The sequence below is a fragment of the Barbus barbus genome (genome assembly GCF_936440315.1).
Source record: "Barbus barbus genome assembly, chromosome: 8".
In the NCBI taxonomy this organism is placed as follows: Eukaryota; Metazoa; Chordata; class Actinopteri; order Cypriniformes; family Cyprinidae; genus Barbus; species Barbus barbus.
The window spans coordinates 1,305,163-1,327,790 of NC_136736.1; the positions used below are offsets into that span (position 1 = coordinate 1,305,163).

The following is a 22,628-nucleotide window of genomic DNA, read 5'->3' on the forward strand; positions in this document are numbered from 1 at the left end:
TTGGTGTAACCGGCCATAAAATCATTAAAGCTGTTGTTGGGATAATTCTGGAACATCTGGAAGACAGACAGTTAAAAAAAAAATTGCTACGGTTGTACGGTGGATCATCCATCGCAAATGCAACATTCATGTCTCTATAAGGCCCCTGTGTACTATTTTCTCAGATGTTTTTAAGAACTGAGGGGTAAAGTGTGTAAACCTAATCTAAAAAATTAGATTCAGTCTGATTTGTAAAAGAATCATTCAGTCTGGTTTACTGAACCAGATCACTTGAGTCACTGAAAAGATATGACTCAGATGAATGATTCATTCACAAATAACTCTAAGAGGCTACGACATCATGCATCAGATAAAGTATTGAAATGTCCATGTTTGTAATCATTTGCTTTAGTGTACAGTAAAATGTTGGTTATATTAATCTACTGACAGAGCACTAGATTTTTGTTTAACCACTCAAATGCACAAAGGAACACATATGTTTACTGATGCATTTTATAATGTATGCCATTCTTGTCTGATATGTTTTCATTTTATTACTCTGATTCTCCATTCTTCTGTCTTGGATTGCTGATGGCAACACTACTGGATATTTTTCTTCTTTTCAGTCCCTCATAAACAATTCTGATGACATGAGCATAATATATGATCCTAGTCTGTTCTCATATGTGTATGAGAATGTGGTGGTGAGTGTACAGCTTTTTATTCAAGCCTACAATATCACTATAGTATTTTCAAGACTAGTTGTGTTTTCCTTTTTCTCCTGGTTCTCATCTCTGTCTCTCTCTCTCTTTCATGAAGGCTGTTCATCCATACAGTAAAACACCTGATCCTAAAATGATCATCCCTCTGTATGAAAATGTTACGATTTATGAGAATCTTCCAATTGTGAGTCAATAGAGAATATTTTTTTGCTATTAAATATCCTACTCTGTAATGTACACTAATGAGCCATTACATTATGATAACCTGTAGCAGTGAGGCATTGATTCAACGAGGTGGCGATAGATCTCCTAGGGCAGTGGTTCCCAACCTGGGGATTTGCATTGTGGTAGGGCAGGGCGCTAACGATAAAAGTAATTATAGTGATATAATTTTCCTTGATAAAATGATAACAAGAGTTCAATAAATGTTCAATATAATGTTTATGAGGCAAATGAAACAGTGCTACTCATTTGAAGCACGCCACACGGACCGTTTATACGCTCGACTCTGCTTACGAAAACTAACCATGGTTTTACTACAAATAAACCAAAACATGGTTACTATACTTAAACCAAGGTAACTTCAAATTAACCATAGTTTTGCAATACTAACCATATTATTTGTAGTAAAACTGTGGTTAAATGGTAGTCAATAAGCCAAAAAAACATGGTTACTACAATTTTACAATAATAAAACCATGGATAATTTTCGTAAGGGTCAAAGTTCAAATGGCAACGCAGCGCGAGCATCAGAAAATTTAATCCAATCTTATTTTTTTAATTTTTATGACGGACCAAAGTTTCGGAGGCAGAATGTAAACATGATTGACACAATGTGAGCTCGTATTTACATTTTAATGTACGAAAAGACTTGGACCATCCTTTGCGTTTAAAGCAGCTTTTGTCCTCGGTGCACTTGCACATAATTTTTCAGGGAGCTTTGCAGGTAGGTTTCTTGAAGCATCTTGGAAACGTTGCCAGTTCTTCTGGATTTAGTGTGTCTCAGTTTGTTTTTGTTTCTTCATGTCATTCCAGACAGACTGGATGATGATCAGATCTGATCTCTGGCTGTTGTCAGACTCCTTGTGCAAACAAAAATCTCACTGGATTATTACAATTAATGACAAAATGAATGTTTGGAAATGTAAACTGATATTTCCTACTGACACACTACAACAAAATATAAAAACAGCTGATTTACTGTATAACCATTTTTAGCTGGTGAAAACTATATTCTAATAATTTTGGCAACCACTGTGTCATATATATATATATATATATGACCTTTTCCAAGTCAAACCACAAATGTACAATTGGGTTAATGTCAGGTGAATTTGGAGGCCAAGGCATTAACAGAAATTCACCATCATGTTCCACAAACCACTCGATAATTCTAGCAGTGTATCCTGTTGGTAACGGTCAGCGTTCTGCAGTAACGCATTACTTAGTTACTGCAATTTGATTACTTTTCTGATAACGGAGTAATTTTACCTGTTGTAATTTCCAAAATAGTAATTTGAGTATAGTTCCAAGCCGAGGTCTCTGTACGTTACCGCTGCGTTACATTATTGCAGACAGCAGGGGCAATTCTAGGATTTTTATTCCTAATGCCGGTCCCAATCAGCCCCCAATGAGGGTATGAAAAAAAAAGAAATGTATATATATATATAGGGTACAATGGGGTGAAAGGCACACCTTAAGAAAAAAATTTGCTATTCCCTGCACCTAAAATGTATAGTTGCAAAATAAATAAATATATATGCATACAGTCATGGCCAAAAATATTGGCACACTTGGTAAATATGATCAAAAAAGGCTGTGAAAATGAATCTGCATTGTTAATCCTTTCGAGCTTTTATTAAAAAAATTCACAAAAATCTAACCTTTCGTTGGATAATAAGAATTTAAAATGGGGGGAAATATCATTGTGAAATAAATGTTTTTCTCTAATACACATTGGCCACAATTAATGACACCCTTTTATTCAATACATTTTGAAACCTCCATTTGTCAGTTTAACAGCTCTAAATGTTCTCCTATAATGCCTGATGAGGTTAGAGAACACCTGACAAGAGATCAGAGACCATTGCTTCATCCAGAATCACTCCAGATCCTTCAGATTAACAGCTCCATGACGGTGCTGCTTCTTCTCTTCAGTTCACCTCACTCCTCTATCTGAGACCTACTTTGTCTGGTTAAGCACCTGTGAGGTGAATACTACCAAAAGAAAGCCAACTCTGCATGGAGAGAGAAAAGCATGTGTTCTATACCAAAAAAATAAAATAAAATACAATCATTGTTTTTAGTTTATTTCTGTCAAAGACAAGAACATTATTGCGTGTTGTCAATTAGCCTGTTTGGGGAAGAAAACCTTTTCAACCGCGAAAAACTCCACATCCAATTTAAAACCGCTGAAAGGGCGAAAGGCACGGAGAAAGAACCAGGCACGGAGAGCAATGCATCAATTCTGCCGTCGAGTCCAGTGCAGTAATTTAGAGACCTGCACTCTTGAAGGACCCAACGCAACAGAGGGCGGTGCGGGACAAGACTTGATGGGTGAGTAGAGACCCGTGTGTGCGGGATGCGGGAGAATAAAACGATTCACGGGACTCCCGCAAAATTGAAACATCTAAACATAAAATATCTAAAAACAAATAAATTGTTATTCATCCATTGCACAAAAGCAACAAGAACTAATATAACAAAACTTACTTTTTCATGTAAATTTCATGGATGTACAGAAAAAAAATTACATAACTAGTAATGTAACTAATTACTTTTGCAATGTAACTAATTACTGCGGTTGCTGTGAACAATGTGCTCCCCTCTGGCATCAATGAGCCGCAGGAGACACACAGCTGGACGACGATTTGTCTTTTGGCCATCCGTACACCACTTTTAAAGCGTACTCACTACAGCAACACGTAAACAACCCACAGGGCACTGAACACTGTAGTGACCGAAAGGCAGTCCTTGTGTGATATGTATACTGCTCTGTTAACTGCACCAGTGGCACCGTTTGGTCGCCAGGCCAGTTCATTGCTCTAGGCTGGGGGTGCTCATAATGTAACGCTCATCAGTGTACACCACTGCAGAATTATGATTAACTATAATAAGCACCTTTTAAAAAAATCAAAAAAGTTCATCTTTGTAAATGGCTTTGTGAATTTGTAACTTTCTTGTTTTCTTGTCTCGTTGGCTCAGCCTAACAGGAATATGCTGTAGTGGATGATGACACACGCCAAAATATTGTACAGCCTTTATGCGTCTCTGTGGGTGTGGAGCCCTAGATCAGGGATGGGCAACTTCGGTCCTGGAGGGCCACTGTCCTGCAGAGTTTAGCTCTAACCCTAATCAAACACACCTGGTTGTAGCTTTCTAGTGATCTTGAAGACCTTGATTAGCTGGTTCAGGTGTGTTTGATTAGGGTTGGAGCTAAACTCTGCAGGACAGTGGCCCTCCAGGACCGAAGTTGCCCATCCCTGCCCTAGATGATTGACAGAAGTGCCTGATGATGCTTTATTGGAGAATTGACGGCAGTGGATAAAAGTGAAAGATGAAGGCTTGTTGCCAGCTAGTAATATCATCATGTGACTATGTTGTTGCTTTATGCATTGTGATTTGTTTGATTGTAATTGTAGTTATTGATAATTGTTTATTTATTTGTTGGATTTTTTTTTTTTTTACATTTGGATTCTTCTTTCATTTAATAAATTAGTGGTCTCAATACTAGTAGTGCTATTTGACACACTTATTTCAAATTTTAGATAAAAACAATTAATCAATACTGTATGCAATGCTTACTTCTATTGTTGAGATTCATGAACTGATTATTGATGCCTCTCTTTGTGTTTAAATGAAACAGTAGTTCAAAACGTTTGCGTCTTATCATGCTTTTAAAATCCTTCATAAATTATTATGACACTGCTGGATCTTGTACTGTATAATCATTTCTATTATAATTAAAAACTTTAGATTAATAACATCTTACAAAGAGTGCATGCTGAGCAACTATTCAAAACCACTTGCTCTGAACTTCAGCTGGTTTAGGGAGAATAGTTTAATTTTTGGACTGATAGTGGATAATAAAGTCAAATAATATTGAAGCCTGCCAGAGAGTCAGACAGTTAGCCTTCCCTCGACCAGGTTAGTTTCCCATTTTCTTTATGGAAAAAAATCAATTTGAACAGGCCGCAGCTAGGAGAAACATATGAGAGAAACATGTTGATTTCATTAGCAATGATGACATGTCCTGGGTGAATGTGATCACGTAGATAGTGACAGGAAGTCATCTGCCAGACATCTAAGAAGATGACTCCATCTATGTCTCTGAACATCTCCCGCATCACTGTGTCCAACTGCATTGTGTGCCAATCACTTTGAAATATATTCTGGAAAAATACAGATCAGAATCAGAACTTTATTGCCAACCCAGATTGCCACATAGTTTCAGCCCAGATCTGTCCCACATCTGGCACATGTGGAATGATGATCTGTTTGCCAGATCTGGGCCAAAAGCAGGCCATAGCAATGCCACATGTCAGCCAAGAGCAAAGAAATAAACCACAAAATCTGTGTATATTAAATATGGAGTCAACTAAGACTTAACAGGCCCGTTATCAAGCAGAGAACAGAAAAGAGACAAATAGAAACACAAAAACAACAACTGACTTCAGCCACAGCCTTAAACATAATCAACTGAAGATAATAGACATTAAATCTCTGAAGATTTCAGCAGAGGATTAACACTACACAGCAAAATCCCCAGTGTTAAATTAACACTGCCAAGTGTATATATGTGTCCACACTACAGAGTGTTAAAAGTAACACTGAAGCAGTGTTAAAGTTAATGAGGTAATAAAGAGATTAATTGAGTGATGATTGGCCATTATTGAACACACCTGATGTTAACAAGCAGAATCACCAAAGAAGAAAATCACAATTTTTAAGTAACCATTATAGTGGTCAGTGTTTGCTTTAGTTGGGCTCTTGACCCTTGACTTTTTAATACTGCATATTGTTTGTCTATTATAACAGAATTATACACTAACACTGATCACTATAATGGTGACTTATTTGGTGATTCTGCTTGTTATTAGGTGTGTTCAATAATGATCAATCATTCCCCAATGAATCTCTTAATTATCTCTAACTTTAACTTTTGACACTTATCATACAAGAAAATACAGTGTGCGCATCTACTCCGAGGACAACCATGTTCAGTATTATGCAGACAGTAAGTTGTGATTATTTTATTAGTCATAGAATGGAAAATGTTACATTAACCTGTTAACAGCTGTTTTCTGTGTTCATATATTTAAATAAAGGGTGAACATTTTGATAAGTACTGCTTTTTCTTTCCTCATCTTATTTCTGTATTTGTATTTGCAATCAAGTCATGGCCTGTGCGTAGCACTTGATTTTGTTCAAATCTATTTCACAATTAAAACTTATCTACAAACACTGAACGACCACATTGCTAACCTCTGCATGACACTGCGACCAACTTAATATTTTACAGTGTTGAGTTCAGTGTTGAGTCCTAGTTTTTAATCAATTCAGCAGGGGTGGGACTTTCAAAGAGTCAAAGACTTAAAGTTAATGAGATTATTAAGTGACTAATTAAATGTTGATTGTGCATTAATGATGAACACCTGCTGTTATTGAGAAATACAGAAAATCAGATGTTGATTTTTCATTGGTTAAAATGATGCCACCATCATGGAGATCAGTGTTTGTTGTAGTTGGGCTCTAATTTGCGCTTTGCTGAATTAAAAGGTTGAGGTAGAAAACTAACTTATATTTTCTGCTTTTAAGCCTCTTGATCATCATGAAAGTGTTTCTCTTTGGTTAATTGACCGACATTCAGCTGTTACAGAACTGCAAAAAAGTCATTTTTTTGTGACAACAAATACCACTGTAATGCTTAAATACTAGGGGACATGAACACTTATCATATGATCCTCAACAGTGGTGACAATTATTCATACTGCAGTGCATGATGGGAGTATTTACTATGGTGTTACTCAGCATGCATTGCAGCATGACAAATTTTGTAGATGGTCACAATTGTTGAGATTCATATGCTGGTTCTTGATGTCTGTGTGTGTCTAAATAGTACAATAATTCAAATATTTATATTCATTACATACAGCAGATTTAATAATTTATTATAAATGTTAGAGCAACACTTTCCTTGCATGCAGTACTTTCACATGGTTGATTATTCAAAACCTAAACATGTAAATGGAAAGAAAAAAAAGTTATTTTGGATGTAATCAGGTTAGTGTCTCATCATATAAAAACAGCTAATATCTGTTCACTGCACAACACAGACCTCTCTGCTTTCCAACACCACATGCATTGCTACACAGAGAGATCTAACACAGGAGTCAAGGGTCAAGAGCCCAACTAAAGCAAACACTGATCTCCATGATGGTGGCATCATTTTAACCAATAAAACATCAACATCTGATCCTCTGTAATTCTCAATAACAGCAGGTGTTCAGCACTAATGCACAATCAACATTTAATTAGCCACTTAATTATCTCTTTGAGGACTTGGGGTTTGACTCAAGACTCGTTTGTGACTTGAAAGGAATGACTTGGTTCCTCCTCTGGTGAAATCAGCTGCTGAGTTCATGGGTGGAATAAACATATGGCAGAACTTTTACTTTCTGACCGCTGGACTTTACACCTCTGGTAACACAATATTGTAATGCATTGCTTTGAAAGTAAGTTTCCCCAACACTGTAGACTTCCATGTACAACAAATACCATAACAAGTACCATACTGTATTTTCTTGTTGAAAACAAGGTAGGATTGGAAAGTGTGCAAGTGTACCTTTAGTCCAGCAGTGTTTCCAGACTTGATGATAACGGTGGTCTCTGGAGCGCGGCTCAGCAGTGCAACCACAGACTGGCGGATTTTGGTCACTTCATACACGTAAAAGGATATTGGGTGAAAAACCAGGTGAGCAAAGAATGTGAAGACAATGACTGCATGAGGCCCACCGGCTATTTCATCAATATCGTTGCTGATATAGTGCAGATTATTAATAGGCATTTTACTAAATCGCAAAGGAACACCGTGTGGACTCCAGTGAATAATGATGTTATTTTTCAACTCAACAGCCATCAGTGGGCCATTTGAAGGAGGAGTGTGGAGGTCCATTCTCTGTATGCCTAATAAAGAGACATGAAACTAATATTATAATCGTAGCTTTAGACAGTCATACAGCCTTGGAAAAGCAAGTGTGTAAGTAATGATGAGCAAAATTGAATTTTTGGGTAAAAAAACAAAAATCTCATTGTACTTACACAAAGTATGAATAAACAAGTTTGTGAATAAATTACTAAAAATCTAAGCATAGCTCACGTAGGCATAATCAAAAGAAATGGTCAGTTGCAGTGCTTCTGAAGTGGGGATTGAAACAAACTGAACATGCACTTAACTACACATAACATTTTAGTTCGTATTATGATTTATTCTTTTCACAGAAGTGAATGACACTCCAAACCTGCACAATGGGTTCGCGTTATTTGAATTAGAATATGAAGCAGTCACATGGTTGCGTGTGAAAAATAATATTCAGACGTCAGAGACAAGGTTATTTTAGTTTTTAATTTTTACATTTATTTTAATATCGTTTTCAAATTAGCTATAAAATTCAGTTTAGTTTTTATTAGTTTCATTCATATTTTTGTTAGTTTTAGTTTAGTTTTCATTTTGTGAGCACATTTTTATTTAAATTTTATGTAGTTTAGTTTCAGTTTTAATTAAAGTTTAGCATCATCAACAGATCCAGAGCGAAGGCCAAAGAAAAACGTAGGCATAATTTAACCTTAGGGAGGCAAACGTTTATTGATACAATTAACACATGCTGAGATTGATTAGATGGTAAAAGTATACAAGTATATAAGTGCCAGGCCAAGTTTTTTATTGTTTTCAGAAAGGTCGTTCTCATATTTGTTTTCTGTTATTTATCATGTTGCTCTGTGTGCCTGTTTTCCCTCAAAGGACTAACTTGTCTAATGCTGGTTTGATTGCTTTTGTTACATGAGAAAAGAAATAATATTGAAAATAGCTGCTCCAAATGAATTTAATAACAGCAACGTTTCGACCCTCAGGTCTTCATCAGACTCGGGCATTTTTTCGAACGGTTCTGGTCTGGTACAGAAATAAATTAGTGCTGCTCTCATATAACAGGTCGGCTGTTCTGTTAATTACTGCTGGTGCACGTTTACCAAACATGACCCGTGCAGGACTCTGCTTTAAACTGATTTGTGTCTCTCCGTCAGATAACCCCATGTGTATGATGCACCATTAACAGATAGCCCTACAATATTTCCCTAAACCATCTCACAGCTCATATATTTTTCCGTCAAGGGGTGAGAACGTACCCAGCTAACATAATTTTGTTATAAGAATATTCTCCAAATATTGAGTGTTGGTTCTGGGAACATAAAAAATGTCCAGTTTTCTTGACTTTAGAGGAACGTTTATAAAAGATATAATGTTCCTCAAACGTTCTTTCAACTTAATTTTGATATAAAATTCGACATTCTAGGAACATTGCTTTGTAACTTTCCAAGTACATAAAAATATCAATTTTCCTTAATGGTAGTAGAATGTTATTTAAAGGTTATTATGATGTTCCTGAAACATCCTTTCAATCCTTCAAACACCTGCTGTGAACAAGCACTGAAAGAAAAGAGACATAAGAACACAAACTACAACTTTCTTCAGCCACAGCCTGAGATCAACTGAAGATAAAAGACATTAAATCTCTCAAGATGTGATTAAACTACTCCACAAACAACCTTACCAGCTTCATTTACAGTATAACTAACCAGATTTACTTTATTTTTATCAGACGTCTACAGAAGTTCTTACTGAGAATTAACAGAGATTTAGATGTTGATGTGTTATTGAAAATGTTTCGTTTGAGGTCACCATCATGGAGATCAGTGTTTGCTTTAGTTGGGCTCTTGACCCTTGACTTTTGTTGAGTTGCTTCTTTTGCAGCAATTGCAAATGAAACTTTTTCAGTAAGACATCAACATCTAAACCTCTGTTAATCCTCCGTAAAGACTTCTGTAGATGCCTGAGAGAAAAAAATAATAATTCTGAACAAAATTCTGTTTGCTGGGTAATGATTACGAAAATTATTATTTATTTTTGTTAATTATTCTTTTATTTCAGTTAGTTTTTCAATAACTGTTGTTAATTTTGGTTGGTTTTAGTTTTTCCAATATTTTGACTTTTATTTCATTTCAGTTTACGAAATAGTTTTTTCATCAATTATTTTTCTTTACGAAAATGACCTTGGTCACAGATCATGAAGTTATGGAAAAACGAATCAAGCTCTGACACAGTGCTGCACTGTGAGATCTATTTTATATATATATATATATATATATATATATATATATATTTATGTAGGGTTTTTTTATTTATTTTTTTATTTGCCTTGTTTACTTTAATGCATGTTATGATGTGTCTCTATGTGTGTGTGTATTCACTACTCACTACTCACTGCTGTGTGTGTGTGTGTGTGTGTGTGTGTGTGTGTGTTTGTTCACTACTCACTGCTGTGTGTCTATGTGTGTGCAGTTGGACGGGTTAAATGCAGAACACAAATTCCGAGTGTGGGTCACCATACTTTACACTTCCTTTCCTTTCCTTTCCTTCCCTAAAACATGCCCCCGTCCCAACTATTTTGAGACCTGTAGCAGGCATCAAATTTGAAACGAGCTCATTTTGTGCATAAAATTTTACTCAGTTTTACTTACTTATTTCTCAGTTTAAACATTTTTCATGTTATCTATGTTCTATTGTGAATAAAATATAGGCTCATGTGACATGAAAGACTTTTAGTTTTCATTTTATTCAAAATTTAAAAACATTTCCGGAATTTGGGTTATAAATTTCTATTGGGTTATAAACCCACATATTATTATTAAACCCACATATTGTTATATTATTGGGTAATAAACCCACATAAATTTCTCAAATCCACTCTTGTTTATTTTTTTTGTTTTTGTAATCCACGTTCAAGCGTGACAAAATATATATATAAAAAAAAGTTTTTTTCCGACATTCCATTCATTCCTATGGTCAGGTCAAAATAACCTGCGAGGGAAGGATTTGTAATTTTCTTAAGTATACTGACATAAATCCTTAATTCCACTCAATTTTTCTTTTATTTCTTTTGTGTGTGTGTTCTAAATTCAAGTGGAACAAAAGTCTTGTGCTACTCAGATGAACACTCAATTAAAAAGAGAAAAAAAAAAAAAAGTCAAAATGACCCGAGGGATGGATGAAGGTTAATGTTTATAATTTTGAGTGTATATTTCCTGATAAGTTTGAATAGTAAGTGAAGCAAGTATGTTGGATTAACCATGTTATGCGTTGATTTACAAGTTTGCACGTGTTAACATGAGTTCATGTGATAACAGCAGATATATTGTTCTAAATATTTCGTGCTGAGGATAATATTTGTATGTTAAAATGTCATTTTTAATACAAATGCTTAATCTCAAGAGAGTTTAAGAGTGAGAGAAAAAAAAAAAAAAAAGAGTGAGAGAAATGCGTTAACCATCAGTGATGCTACTAAAAACTACGAATTCGGTATTTTATTTTTCAGAATAAAGTCCACCCTAAATGTGCAACCGCCCTCTGTGAATTCATTATTGCACACTGGGAAGTGTTACAATTGCATTAGATTCAAAATATTAAACCAAGTAGCGTCTGCGAACAAGATCTGCATGAGCTTTTTTCAGAAACAACTTCACCTTTATATGCCATTTTCATAACAACATTTTGCAATTTTGCCTGAAAAGTGCAGCAGTTTTTGGTATTTTCATCTAATGCCAATATATTCATACATCTTTGTATTAAAGGATTGATGTACTCCAGAATTAAAATTTCCTGAAAATTTACTCACCCCCGTGTTGTCACGAATCCGGTCTATGAACTTCAGTTTGCTCACCACCAGAGGTCACCCACTCTCCATATTGACTTCCACACTACACAGACTGTTACACTTACACTGGACTTCAGTTCCCACAATCCATCTGTTCACTCTGATTAAGCACACGGCTGCAGCCTATCACACTCTCTACATAAGCCATGGACTTCCTTTCTCACTGCCGAGTATTGTTTGCACTTATTGCTATGCAGTGATAGCAACGTTACGGAGCCTGTCTTAGTTTCCATAGGCATAGTAATAGTCTTGCCTGTTAAACATTCCAGGATTTTTCTCCATATAGTGGACTTCCATTGGGTTCAACGGATTGAAGGTCCAAATTGCAGTTTTAATGCAGCTTCAGCTGAGGAATAAGGGTCTTATGTAGCGAAATAATTGGTAATTTTCTCATGCATTACGTAGTCACGTTGAAAAAGGTCACACATTACGTAGGCAGAAGTACCAACCCAGTGTTTTGACGTTGGAGGAGAAAATGAGATGAGTAAATTATCTGGAAATTTTAATTCAGGAGTGAACTAATCCTTTAAGTGGTCATATACTTTGCGGGGCCTCTGTATGTCAGTACCTTGTTTAATTTATAATATACATGCTATCAAGTCTTAAATTGAATATTGAAAACTGAATCACTTGCCTGGCACGTTTCTTTCTAAGTGCTCAAACCACTGCCTTGTGGTGGAGTCTCCCATCAAATAGACAATCTTGTTTTTAAGACAGTTTCCCATTTGTGCAGGACTGAACTGTCGAGTGTTGCATACAAAAGACTTCCAGACATCTTTCAAATAAAATCCCGCAGGAACTGGTGTTGTCATGCCAGACCTGCATTTCTCCATTGTGCCTTAAACAAAGAAACATTCAAAAAGGTCAGAATGTTGTAGCTATATGAATTCTTTCGAAACTACATTTTATTTCATTTGATATCTGTCCTCTGATATGTGGCCCATGTATGTTTTGACTATGACTTTTTGGAAAAGAAAATAAAGAAATACATACAGAAATGTAACATGACATATTGCCCTACTATATACGAAGAATGATACTGCCATATATTTTATCTATAAGGTCACCTGTAATTTTCACATATATAAATGATCTGGGTAGATGAAGATATAAATGTACTGTACAACATACAGTCATGGCCAAAAATATCGGTACCTTTGGTAAATATGATCAAAGAAGGCTGTGAAAATTAATCTGCATTGTTAATCCTTTTGATCTTTTTTAAAAATAAAAAAAAATCACAAAAAATCTAACCTTTCATTGGATAATAAGAATTTAAAATGGAGGGAAATATCATTATGAAATAAATGTTTTTCTCTAATACACATTAAGTTTCAGAACTCAAAACTTTCTCGTTAGTCTAAAATGGGAGTGAGGTTTAGGGGGGTGAGTGTAACAGACGTAGGCAAGTAAGTGCTGGTGCGTGTAAACCTCACTCCCCTGATCTTAAAAAGCAGCGCTCTAGCGACTGACGCTAGAGGCCGTGGTCTTTAGCCTCCTTGTTAGAGCACCCGCCTCCCGCGCCAGACCGCAGTTCGAATCCTGCTTGGAGAACTGGTTTCATGTGCAGTGCCTTCCTTCTGATCTCATTGTTAGGAAAGAGTGGATAAACTTTTAATGAAGATCAGTAAGAACACATCAGTAAGAACTTGATCCTTTGTTCTTCATTTTACCACAGATTTGTTTACAAATGAAGCACATAGGATTTTCAGTCTGGAACTAAAAGAGAAAGCTGTGCCGACTATTGGATTTGACAGTAATGTCGCAACACACAAGTGTGAGTTTTTTTTATTTTTATTATGTGGCCACTATTGCTTTGTCTGTTATTACATATAATTTGATATTTACTGAGAATTTATGTGTCCATGCATCTGTGAAGGATGTAGATTGTCAAATATACACAACTGTTAAACAATTATAGCAGTGGGTGTTTACTTCCGAATCTACATTCTTCCATCCATATTCTAATAGAGTGTTCTGATGAGGGGGTCAAAACCAGAACAGAAAATAGTCTATTACTTTTAAATGATATTTATTGATGTCAAAAATCGTGAAAACGTTATAAGTGGACCTCAGAGAATAGTACAAAAGGCAGTTCATGACCCCTTTAAATATTTCATTTGCTGAAACGCCACTTATGTATGTGCGACAATTTCAATGTGTAAACAATGACAAATATTAATGCCATAAATCAATTTGCAAACCAAAAACAAAAAGAAGAATTCAAGCCTAATTATGGTTTGCCACTGAAAAAAAAAAGAGCCATGTTTCTTATTTGTTACTATGAACATACACTTCAGGTAAGTACCTTGTGTTACCACTCATTTGCCTGTAGGTACAAGATATTTACCATGTATTTACCAGGGAAGTACACGTACTGTAAAATAAAGTGCTACCAAAAGGGCTATCCCAGTCAACACAGTGACATCACACCATTCTCATACGGTGATACTCACAGTGAGTAATATGTGAGCTCATTGTGAATTCAAAATGTTGAGCGGGGGGGTGGGGGGGGGGGGGGGTTAACAGTGCAATCTTCACCTAGATTCAGTTTGCAGTCTTTGTGAGGAGTTATTAACCTAAAGTTTTTAATTATAATAGCTCTGTGATTATACAGTATAGGATCAAGCAGTGTAATAATTTATGAAGGAATTAAAAAGCATGATAAGACACAAACATTCTGAACGACTCTGTCATTTAAACACAAAGGGAAACATTTAAACAATGATGACAATCGAAAGCTTCATGCTGCAATGCATGCTGGGTATCTAGTCTCTGTGCAGTGAGTGCACTTTGACCTCACATTAGTATGAGCACACATTAAAGGCGCTGCGAGATTACACTTTTAGCTCACTGTGACCTCACGTTGTGACCTCATCACGAGTATCATGCGAGCTCATGGTGACATCACTGTGAGATCAAATTGTTGACTGGGATTATTTCTTTTTTTTTTTTCAAACAGGAAATGAGATGTTCAAAATGTTCAGAGACCATTAAACATACCAATGGATGCAGTGTTGGGAAGGACATCTATGATTTTTTTGTCTCCACTAATAGCAACATTTGTTAAGTTCCTGTGGAGAAAAAAAAAAAAGACATGTTGCACACTTTTTGTTGTTGTTGTTTTTTACATTTCAACAATTATTTTGGAATTTGAGTCATTACTTTGTAAAAAGCTGCTGCTCAAAATGATTTAATGGGCTTTCCAAATGTCCGTAAGAGTGATGAACCAGTTTGTCACAGGAAAGTTCCTTTGGTCTCTCACACTGCCACACCGTCCCAGTTTTGATATCCTTATACTCACAGCAGCAGTCGCCTTTCCTCCAACTTCCATCTGCACCCCACTTAAGATTACATTCTACTACTTCACTGATCCTGGTTTTATTGAGTCCTGGCCCTTCAAAGTAGCCATTATAGTGGCTGCGTGGGAATGAAGACTCCCAGTATTTTTTAAGAATCTGCACAACCTCACTGGAGTGCTCAAGACGTACAGAAACTTGTGCCTGACCCTCCCAAGGCAGAAGAAGAGCAACAGAGTAAGTCCCATTACGATGATCCACAACCTCGCCGTAAACACTCGCCTTCAAGAAGAATGGAAAAGAACAAGTGTAATGCAGAAAACTAATTTCTGTCAGGACCACTATCGTCAAAGGTGACTGACAATTAACATACAGTTTGGATTGGGGGTTTGGTTCTGTTCTAGGCAAGAACTCCCTGCGCATTCATGCAGCCTAGCACGGATAAGAGCAGGGAGATCAGCAATAACCCCCCAGGATAAATAGAAAAGAACCAACATAAATGTATTGCAGATATTAATCAAATTCAGTAATTTAATGTAACATGTTAGAAAGTAGTCTGATTCAAATGAGAATCAGAAGGCTGAATCCTGGATGGAGGTGGGTAATATTGAGTGATAATACTGATGGACCTTATATGAATGCTGTGATAGGTGTTGTATCCCTACAGGTAGATGTGGATCAGCTGATAGTCAGCTGATGCAAGCTTGACTAACGTGAACTACCGGAACTGACACTGTTGACAGGTTGGCAAATGCTATGTAAATACAAATGTAGATGTCTGTTGGCAAATACATTTTTCAAGCTTTTAACCCTAAACATAATATGTAATATTTTGCTAATACATCAACAATTAATGCAAGTGAAACACTATATTTATTTTTTTAAATACAAAAAAAAAATGTATTTCAAAAATAATATAATATAACACACCTTTAGCTCTGAATTGAAAAGTTTTGCTTTGAAGAAATCTCCTCCGTATCTTTTCAGGTTCTTGTCGTGGTCTCTGGCTGTGATAGTAACAGAGATCTTTTCTCCCACTTTGTAACTCTCTTTGAGTCCTACAATAGAGAAAGTTGAGTGGACTGGACTTGTGCTCTGATCCAGATGAGTGATTTCTTGATCTGGAATTGGCCAGTCAATAGCCTTCTGTAGTCTTTCCCACTCCTCATCACTGATTCCCATGTCAAAGGCAGATATTATGGATGAACTATTATTTCGAGGAGCTGGTTTAGGTCTGGTGGGCTGAAATTGTTTGATGTGGATCCCACCATGCAATGCCCATAGAGCCTGAGAGAAGACAAGGATATCGTTCACACCAAATTACATTCATTTCTAGTGCAAATTTTTAATGTTCATTGTAGGTACACATACTTTCTGGATAACATAATAAGTTATATATCTGTAGGCGTTTATGCAAAATCATGCACAAACTGTGAATGTAAAATCAAGTAAAAAGTTTCCTTTACACAACAAATCAAAAACAAACAGCAAGTTGATGCTTTGTCAAACGTGCCATCCACTTCCCAACTACTAATTATGTAGGGGTAATACTTTTTCAGTGTTAAAATACATTCTATCCCAGCTTACAGTGATTTCAGCATTGTGCTTTACCATGCTTCATGTTTTCTTTGGCTGCATTCATCACTCTTAACATGCTTGTAGAGCTCCTGGGATTCAACCTTATTTTCTTCATGCATGTCTCCCCATGCATGAAGAAAATAAGGTCTACTGATGAATGCAGCCAAAGAAAACATGAAGAATGGAAAAGCACATTGCTGGATTTAGAAAGTGGAAAATAACACGGGTAAGAAAAATAAAACTGTTTGGTCAGGCAACAAGGCAGTTTACTTTATTTTAGTTAATGCACTTAACCCTAAAACAGGCAATGTGTACTACGAGATACATACTCTTTAGTCTCTTGTAGGAGGCACATCATAGTCGAGGTTGTTTGGACTATGGGGGTCACTTCACTTGGTTCAAATTTTCTGTGCTCGTTTTGTCAGTTTGATCTAAAGCCAACATGTCCGCCCATGGGGCTAGACATTCAGAAAATGTAGAAAGTAGGCATATATTAATCTAATACAACTATTAGCAATAATTGTGAACATTGTCTTGAGATGTTCAAATATGCGTATCTCCTGAGATTCGTTGCCTGTTTAGGGTAAAAAGGGATCTATATTTGTTTGCATTAAATAAATCATAGAATTATTGATGACTTTTATATTTTAATATTTTGGGGCTGCTGTAACTGTGTTTGTAAAACACATTTGTTATGGCAAGGAAAACCTAAACAAGACTGCAATCAGGTGAAATTGGTTTGTTACTTCTGATAACAGCGTGGCCATCACCTATACAGTCTTTGTGAGGAGTTATTAATCTGAAGCTTTTAATAATAATAGCTCTGTTATTATACAGTATAGAACTCTGCAGTGCTGTAGTCATTTATGAAGGATTTTAAAAGCATGATAAGACACATTTTGAACTACTGTGTTATTTAAACACAAAGAGAGACATTAGAATCAGTGTATGAATCTCAACAATGGTGACAATCAAAAGCTTCTTGCTGCAATGCATGCTGGGTATCTAGTCTCTGTGCAGTGAGTGCACTTTGACCTTACATTAGTATGAGCACACAGTGAGGCCTCTGTGAGGTTACACTTTTAGCTCACTGTGACCTCATCACGAGTATCTGCTTGTTTTAATTTACACTCTTTGGCCAGCAGGTGGTATTATGAGCAAATGAAGCCTCCAGAAATGAACCCTTTTGTGAACCACTTGGCTGAAAAGCTTAAAGCTTCATGAAGCTTCATCTCACCATCACTACCCAGCAGTGTTCATTTAACACCAGGGATTTAGCTGTGTAGTCTTGCCAGTACGCATGTGACCTAGCTGTATCTGTTCTGCCAGTGCGGTTCCAGCTTACTCTCGGTTTCGTTCTCTGCTTGCCATATGAGTGGTAGGTTTAGAGTTTTTTCCCAAAATAACCACAAGATAAATTCAAGATCAATTTTTATTGTAACTATGGACTACGTTGACGAGAGTGATGAAGACATTTCCACCATGATGCTTACACTGGTGATGTACCAGACAGAAAACGGATTTCAAAGAAAATTATGTAATTTTCAGAAGCAAAAATGTGTTTGAAAGTTTGTTGTTTTGTTGAACATCACAGTTATACAGTATATGAAATGAGAACATATAATTATATTTTCATATTTTTTTCTCAAACATAGTCAGAGGATTAAAACGCCCCCATGGGGCAATAAGCACTTACTGTTATTCTGTTCTGAACATCAAATCCTTTGTTTATCAAATATATTCTAGAAAGTTGAATCAAAATATTTGGACTTTATATTTAAAAATTGCTTCAAGTTAGCATCAGGTAGCTTTTATTTTCTGATAATAGGCTATTATCATTTTATAATCCATAATTATTGATTATATTATTTTTTTATTTATTTTAAGCTAAAACGACATGTACTCTGATTTTGCTGCAAATGTTTAAAGCAAATTGCTTTGTTTGACTCGGGGGCATATTACCCAAGCCATGGGGGTGTTTTTTCCCATAGGTGGGGTAAAACGCCCCCTTGGTACAAATCTATTTTTGTTAAAAATCTAACAACATGAAAACTCATTTTTCATACTTGGTTTATAATTTATGCCAGTGTCACTAATGATATCTTTTCTGAACACATTTAACCTTTGTTTTTTCCGGGTTTTTTTTGTTACGCTGTCCTTAAAGGGGGGTGTTTTCCCTCACTCTACCCTAAATGTGCATGCATGAATGTAAGTTAATTTATCTTTATTTATCTGTCATATTGTGATAATGTTGCCGCTGCATGTCTAATTGTTGTCATCAGTCCATATTGTAGTTCTGTTCATGTGGAGAAGTGATGTGTGTGTGATTTGCATGCATATGTTTAACACCATTTCTCATGTTGTATTTAATATTAACACATAAAAAGATGTATACTTGGATGTATGGATTTGTTTGCTAATGATTTAGAAATTGGGTGGTGATGGCGCAGTGGATAAGACACATGCCTTTGGTGTGAGAGACCCGGGTTCGAATCCACTGTGAGACACCAATGTGTCCCTGAGCAAGACACTTAACCCCTAGTTGCTCCAGAGGCGTGCGACCTCTGACATATATAGCAATTGTAAGTCGCTTTGGATAAAAGCGTCAGATAAATGTAAATTAAATTGGAATTTAAAAATACATTTCTCAATTTAAATTGAGTTGAATGCCACACAATCTTCTTATAAAATGCTTATTTATGATCATTATTTTAACATCTGCTTTAAAATGTCTCACAAACTTACCAAACAGAACAATGTCCAAAGAAAACAAGCCTGTAGTAATGCATATGGTCTTAACCTGCAGACTGATAATACATGGAAATGATCAACTTCGAAATCCTTCAAAACATGAAACGATTTTGACCCTTAATATGCCAAATGTATAATGTCCATAAACTCATGATTACCTGGTGCATTTGATTTCTTCTTAGATGGCGTGCCCATGTTTGTTGATCTCCTATTGTACGTCAGCTTGCAGTTGAACAAACACAGCTGTCCTCAGTAATAGCACTTTAGTGTTTCATTTCTACTTTAGATGAATGTAGATTAGTGAAGATATTATAGATCACAGAGCTAAAATTCAGTAGTTGTCTGTAAAAAAAAAAGCAGGAACAGGAGTGTCAACATATTTACTCTTTTATTTCCAGGGAAATATACTGTAGCGCAGAGAACCAAGTGTATGGTGGAATGTGGCTCCAGGGAAGGGCACTTGGGGCGTGTACCTTTTAAAAAGACATACCTTTGTACTTTATTTTCCCGTAAGAGTGCATTTTAGCTTCTTAAATTTGCATATTAGTACCGAAAGTGTAAATATTAATACCTAAATGGTACATAGCTTATGGTACACTGTGGTCAATGATATATGACTTTAAATACACACACACACACACACATGGTTGGGAACCACTGAGGACATCGGTATATACCATTGTTGAAGCCTAAATTCAATATTCAAGCATTTAATAAAATAAAATTTCCAATCATTTGGATTACATAGCTTTAACATAACCAAACTAATAAATAGAATGTAATGCATATTTAAAAATGGGACATTTTGAACATTCAGCAATAATGTTTTCATAACATATATTATTGTTGGCTGGGTGGTCCCAACACAAAAGAATTTAAGTTCTAATTGAATTAGGATGTTACAAAACTTTAAGCAGTTGTGTGTCAAGCACTGTGTTGCAAGATATACATGACGATGAAGGTAAAGTCAGTTTAATAAATCCACTGCTGAATATTGCACACAGAGAGAACTGAAAGAACATTTCTTTATATTGACAAGACCCAACAGGAACTGAGGAACTTAAGTAGGTACAGACAAGGATGATTAAAAAACACAACTGAACTAAATAAAGTAATAATCTGAAACCATGACAACTAACAACAAGCAGGAAAATACAACAAAGGAATCCAGGAAACTAATGAAAACAAACTAAAAGCATAAACTAACATGACCGTGACAGTGTTGCAATAGCTGATTTAAACTAAAGAAGCAGTAGACAGCAGAAATCTTCAGAAGAGCCTGTTGACGGAGATCTTTATCATGACATTCTTTAAATACATACCTGTAAAGAAAATGTTCTTTTTAGAACAAAAAACAAAACAAAAATGGTTCCTGTCCTGAAGCGATGTGTTCAATGTGTTGTTAGACCTGTTCTGTCTTATCAAGAACTTTGCATGAAGTTTTCCTTTTTTTTTTTTTTTACTTTTAGAAACCAAAGTTGTAGAAACCAAACCTGTTTAGTCTGTCATGTCTTTGCAGTTCATGATGATATGAATGAACATCATTATTTCACAATCTTGTTTTGCTTACTTATGTTCAATAAATAATGTGTTGGGTCACCACCCAGGTAAAAAAAACAAAGAAATGCACGTCAGTTGTACTAATATTGATGCATTTATTATATATTAATTGTACATGTCTCTAAATTAATCTTAACTGTGTTATTTTGGACAATTTTAACAAGTACAACATCTTTGTCGCATGTTGAAATGACCTCGTCTTTTTATGACATCTTCTGAACGTCTTATATTGACGTCCACATGACTTCTCTTGAAGGTTAAAATTACATTCAGATGTAGTCCTTGTGGATGTACTTTCAACATTTTAAGACATCTTTTGTAATATATAATAAATGGCTAGTTTTAAAATGAATAAAATTACATTTTCTTTCACCGTCACTCCAACAAGTTCATATTCGCCTGTATATATCTCTGGAGAACTTTACACCTCCAGAGTGAGGAAAAGGGCTAAGAAAGTCACTCTGGACCCCTCACACCCAGCTCACTCTCTCTTTGTACTGTTGCCCTCTGGCCGGCGCTACAGATCACTGAGCACCAGAACAGCCAGACACAAGAACAGTTTTTTCCTCCAGGCCGTATCCCACCTTAACAACACATAACACACCCCGGTACTGTACATCTGTAAATAACCCATCAAACCTTCATCTGTACATAGGACACATGCACATTCACAGTTCTGTCTATGGTCATGTCTCTTTTCTGTATATTTTGATTTTTATTACTATTGTTATCCTTAATTATTGTATATTCTCTTCATTAGTGTTCTTGATCACCTTAATTATATGTTGTCTGCACTATGTTTGTACTTTCTGTACTGGATTTATTATGCATGTGACATTTAGTCAAATCCTATCTAACTTGAGTACAATCATTGTCTTATTTTTTTTCTCATCTACAGGTACACCAGAAATGAAAAGCCACCCCACTGCGAGAAAAAACGAAAATAAAAATGTCTAAGGCGGACCATGCTCAGACAATGAGTGCTGCATCACCTCAACGAGTCAGAGGAAAAGTTATTTTCCAGAGAGGATCAACTGCTGCAAATACAGAGGGAGTGGGAGAAGGAGGCAGAGCTTCAGCACAGACAAACAGTGTTGGAAATGACCAGGGAGATGCGGGCAATGCAACAGGAGGCTGTTAGCCAGTTTGGCAACATATTAGCAAGAATATTTCCTCCACATGGCGCCCAGTCAACTGTTTCTCAGCCCTTTACTCACAAATGGAGGTCTGGAACATCATCAGTTCATGTTGCCTCACGAGATGCTGCACCATCCACAGTGCCACACAGTTATAGTGATGAGCCTTATGAAAGGGTGAAGATAGGCATGTTTGTAATGCAGGCATTTGACTTGATTTATGCATATTCTCATTTCAATTTTATTTATACAGTATAACTGGAGTTCTGAAGCCTGAAATGTTAAAGCATGAAAAAAAAGAGTACTGTTCATCAACAAATGAACGTTTGAATGAATTCAGGGTTCCAACATATTTTATATTTCAAAAGTCCATACTTTTCCAGACTCAAATTTCCAAACCTCAGACCATATTTAACATAAATGGTTCATAGAGTATTATTTTCAGCTTTATATTTGGTATATTGTACAGCCATCTGTAAATATTTTAATTTTCTCAGTTTTTTTTTTTTGTTTGTTGTTGTTTTTTTATTGTTTTTCTCAAAGTGACAACATACAGTCCCTAAAAAAAAAAAAAAAAAAAAAAGACTTTACATTCACACAAGAAACTTTTTTGAG

General features: G+C 35.9%; 1 protein-coding gene across 4 annotated transcripts; it reads right to left on the reverse strand.

Moving 5' to 3' along the window:
* Positions 1-2,542: 2,542 nt before the first annotated feature.
* LOC306874189 (NXPE family member 3-like) lies at positions 2,543-20,732 on the reverse strand. Of its 4 annotated transcripts, XM_079424035.1 has the most exons (10): positions 20,640-20,732; positions 19,476-19,659; positions 19,312-19,373; positions 15,919-16,275; positions 14,855-15,270; positions 14,693-14,763; positions 12,324-12,527; positions 7,546-7,886; positions 4,188-5,092; positions 2,543-3,987 (listed from the first exon to the last, which is right to left on the reverse strand). In XM_079424035.1, the coding sequence occupies exons 2-9, from the start codon at positions 19,510-19,512 to the stop codon at positions 4,829-4,831; spliced, it is 1,752 nt and encodes a 583-aa protein (XP_079280161.1). In that variant the 5' UTR covers positions 19,513-19,659; positions 20,640-20,732; the 3' UTR covers positions 2,543-3,987; positions 4,188-4,828. The 4 variants fall into 4 exon arrangements, with proteins under 4 accessions (XP_079280161.1, XP_079280162.1, XP_079280164.1 ...); XM_079424036.1 differs by lacking the exons at positions 19,312-19,373; positions 20,640-20,732 and having other exon boundaries at positions 19,476-19,759; XM_079424037.1 differs by lacking the exons at positions 2,543-3,987; positions 4,188-5,092; positions 20,640-20,732 and adding an exon at positions 6,398-6,935 and having other exon boundaries at positions 19,476-19,757.
* Between the last annotated feature and the right edge of the window lie 1,896 nt (positions 20,733-22,628).

Coding starts and splice junctions, on each gene's coding strand:
- LOC306874189 (XM_079424035.1), bottom strand. CDS start 19,512: ATGGGCACGCCATCTAAGAAGAAATCAAATGCACCAG. Junction 14,764..14,854: donor GAGCAGCAGCTTTTTACAAA/GTAATGACTCAA, acceptor TTTTCTCCACAG/GAACTTAACAAATGTTGCTA. Junction 5,093..7,545: donor GAAACACTGCTGGACTAAAG/GTACACTTGCAC, acceptor GTATTTTTCCAG/AATATATTTCAAAGTGATTG.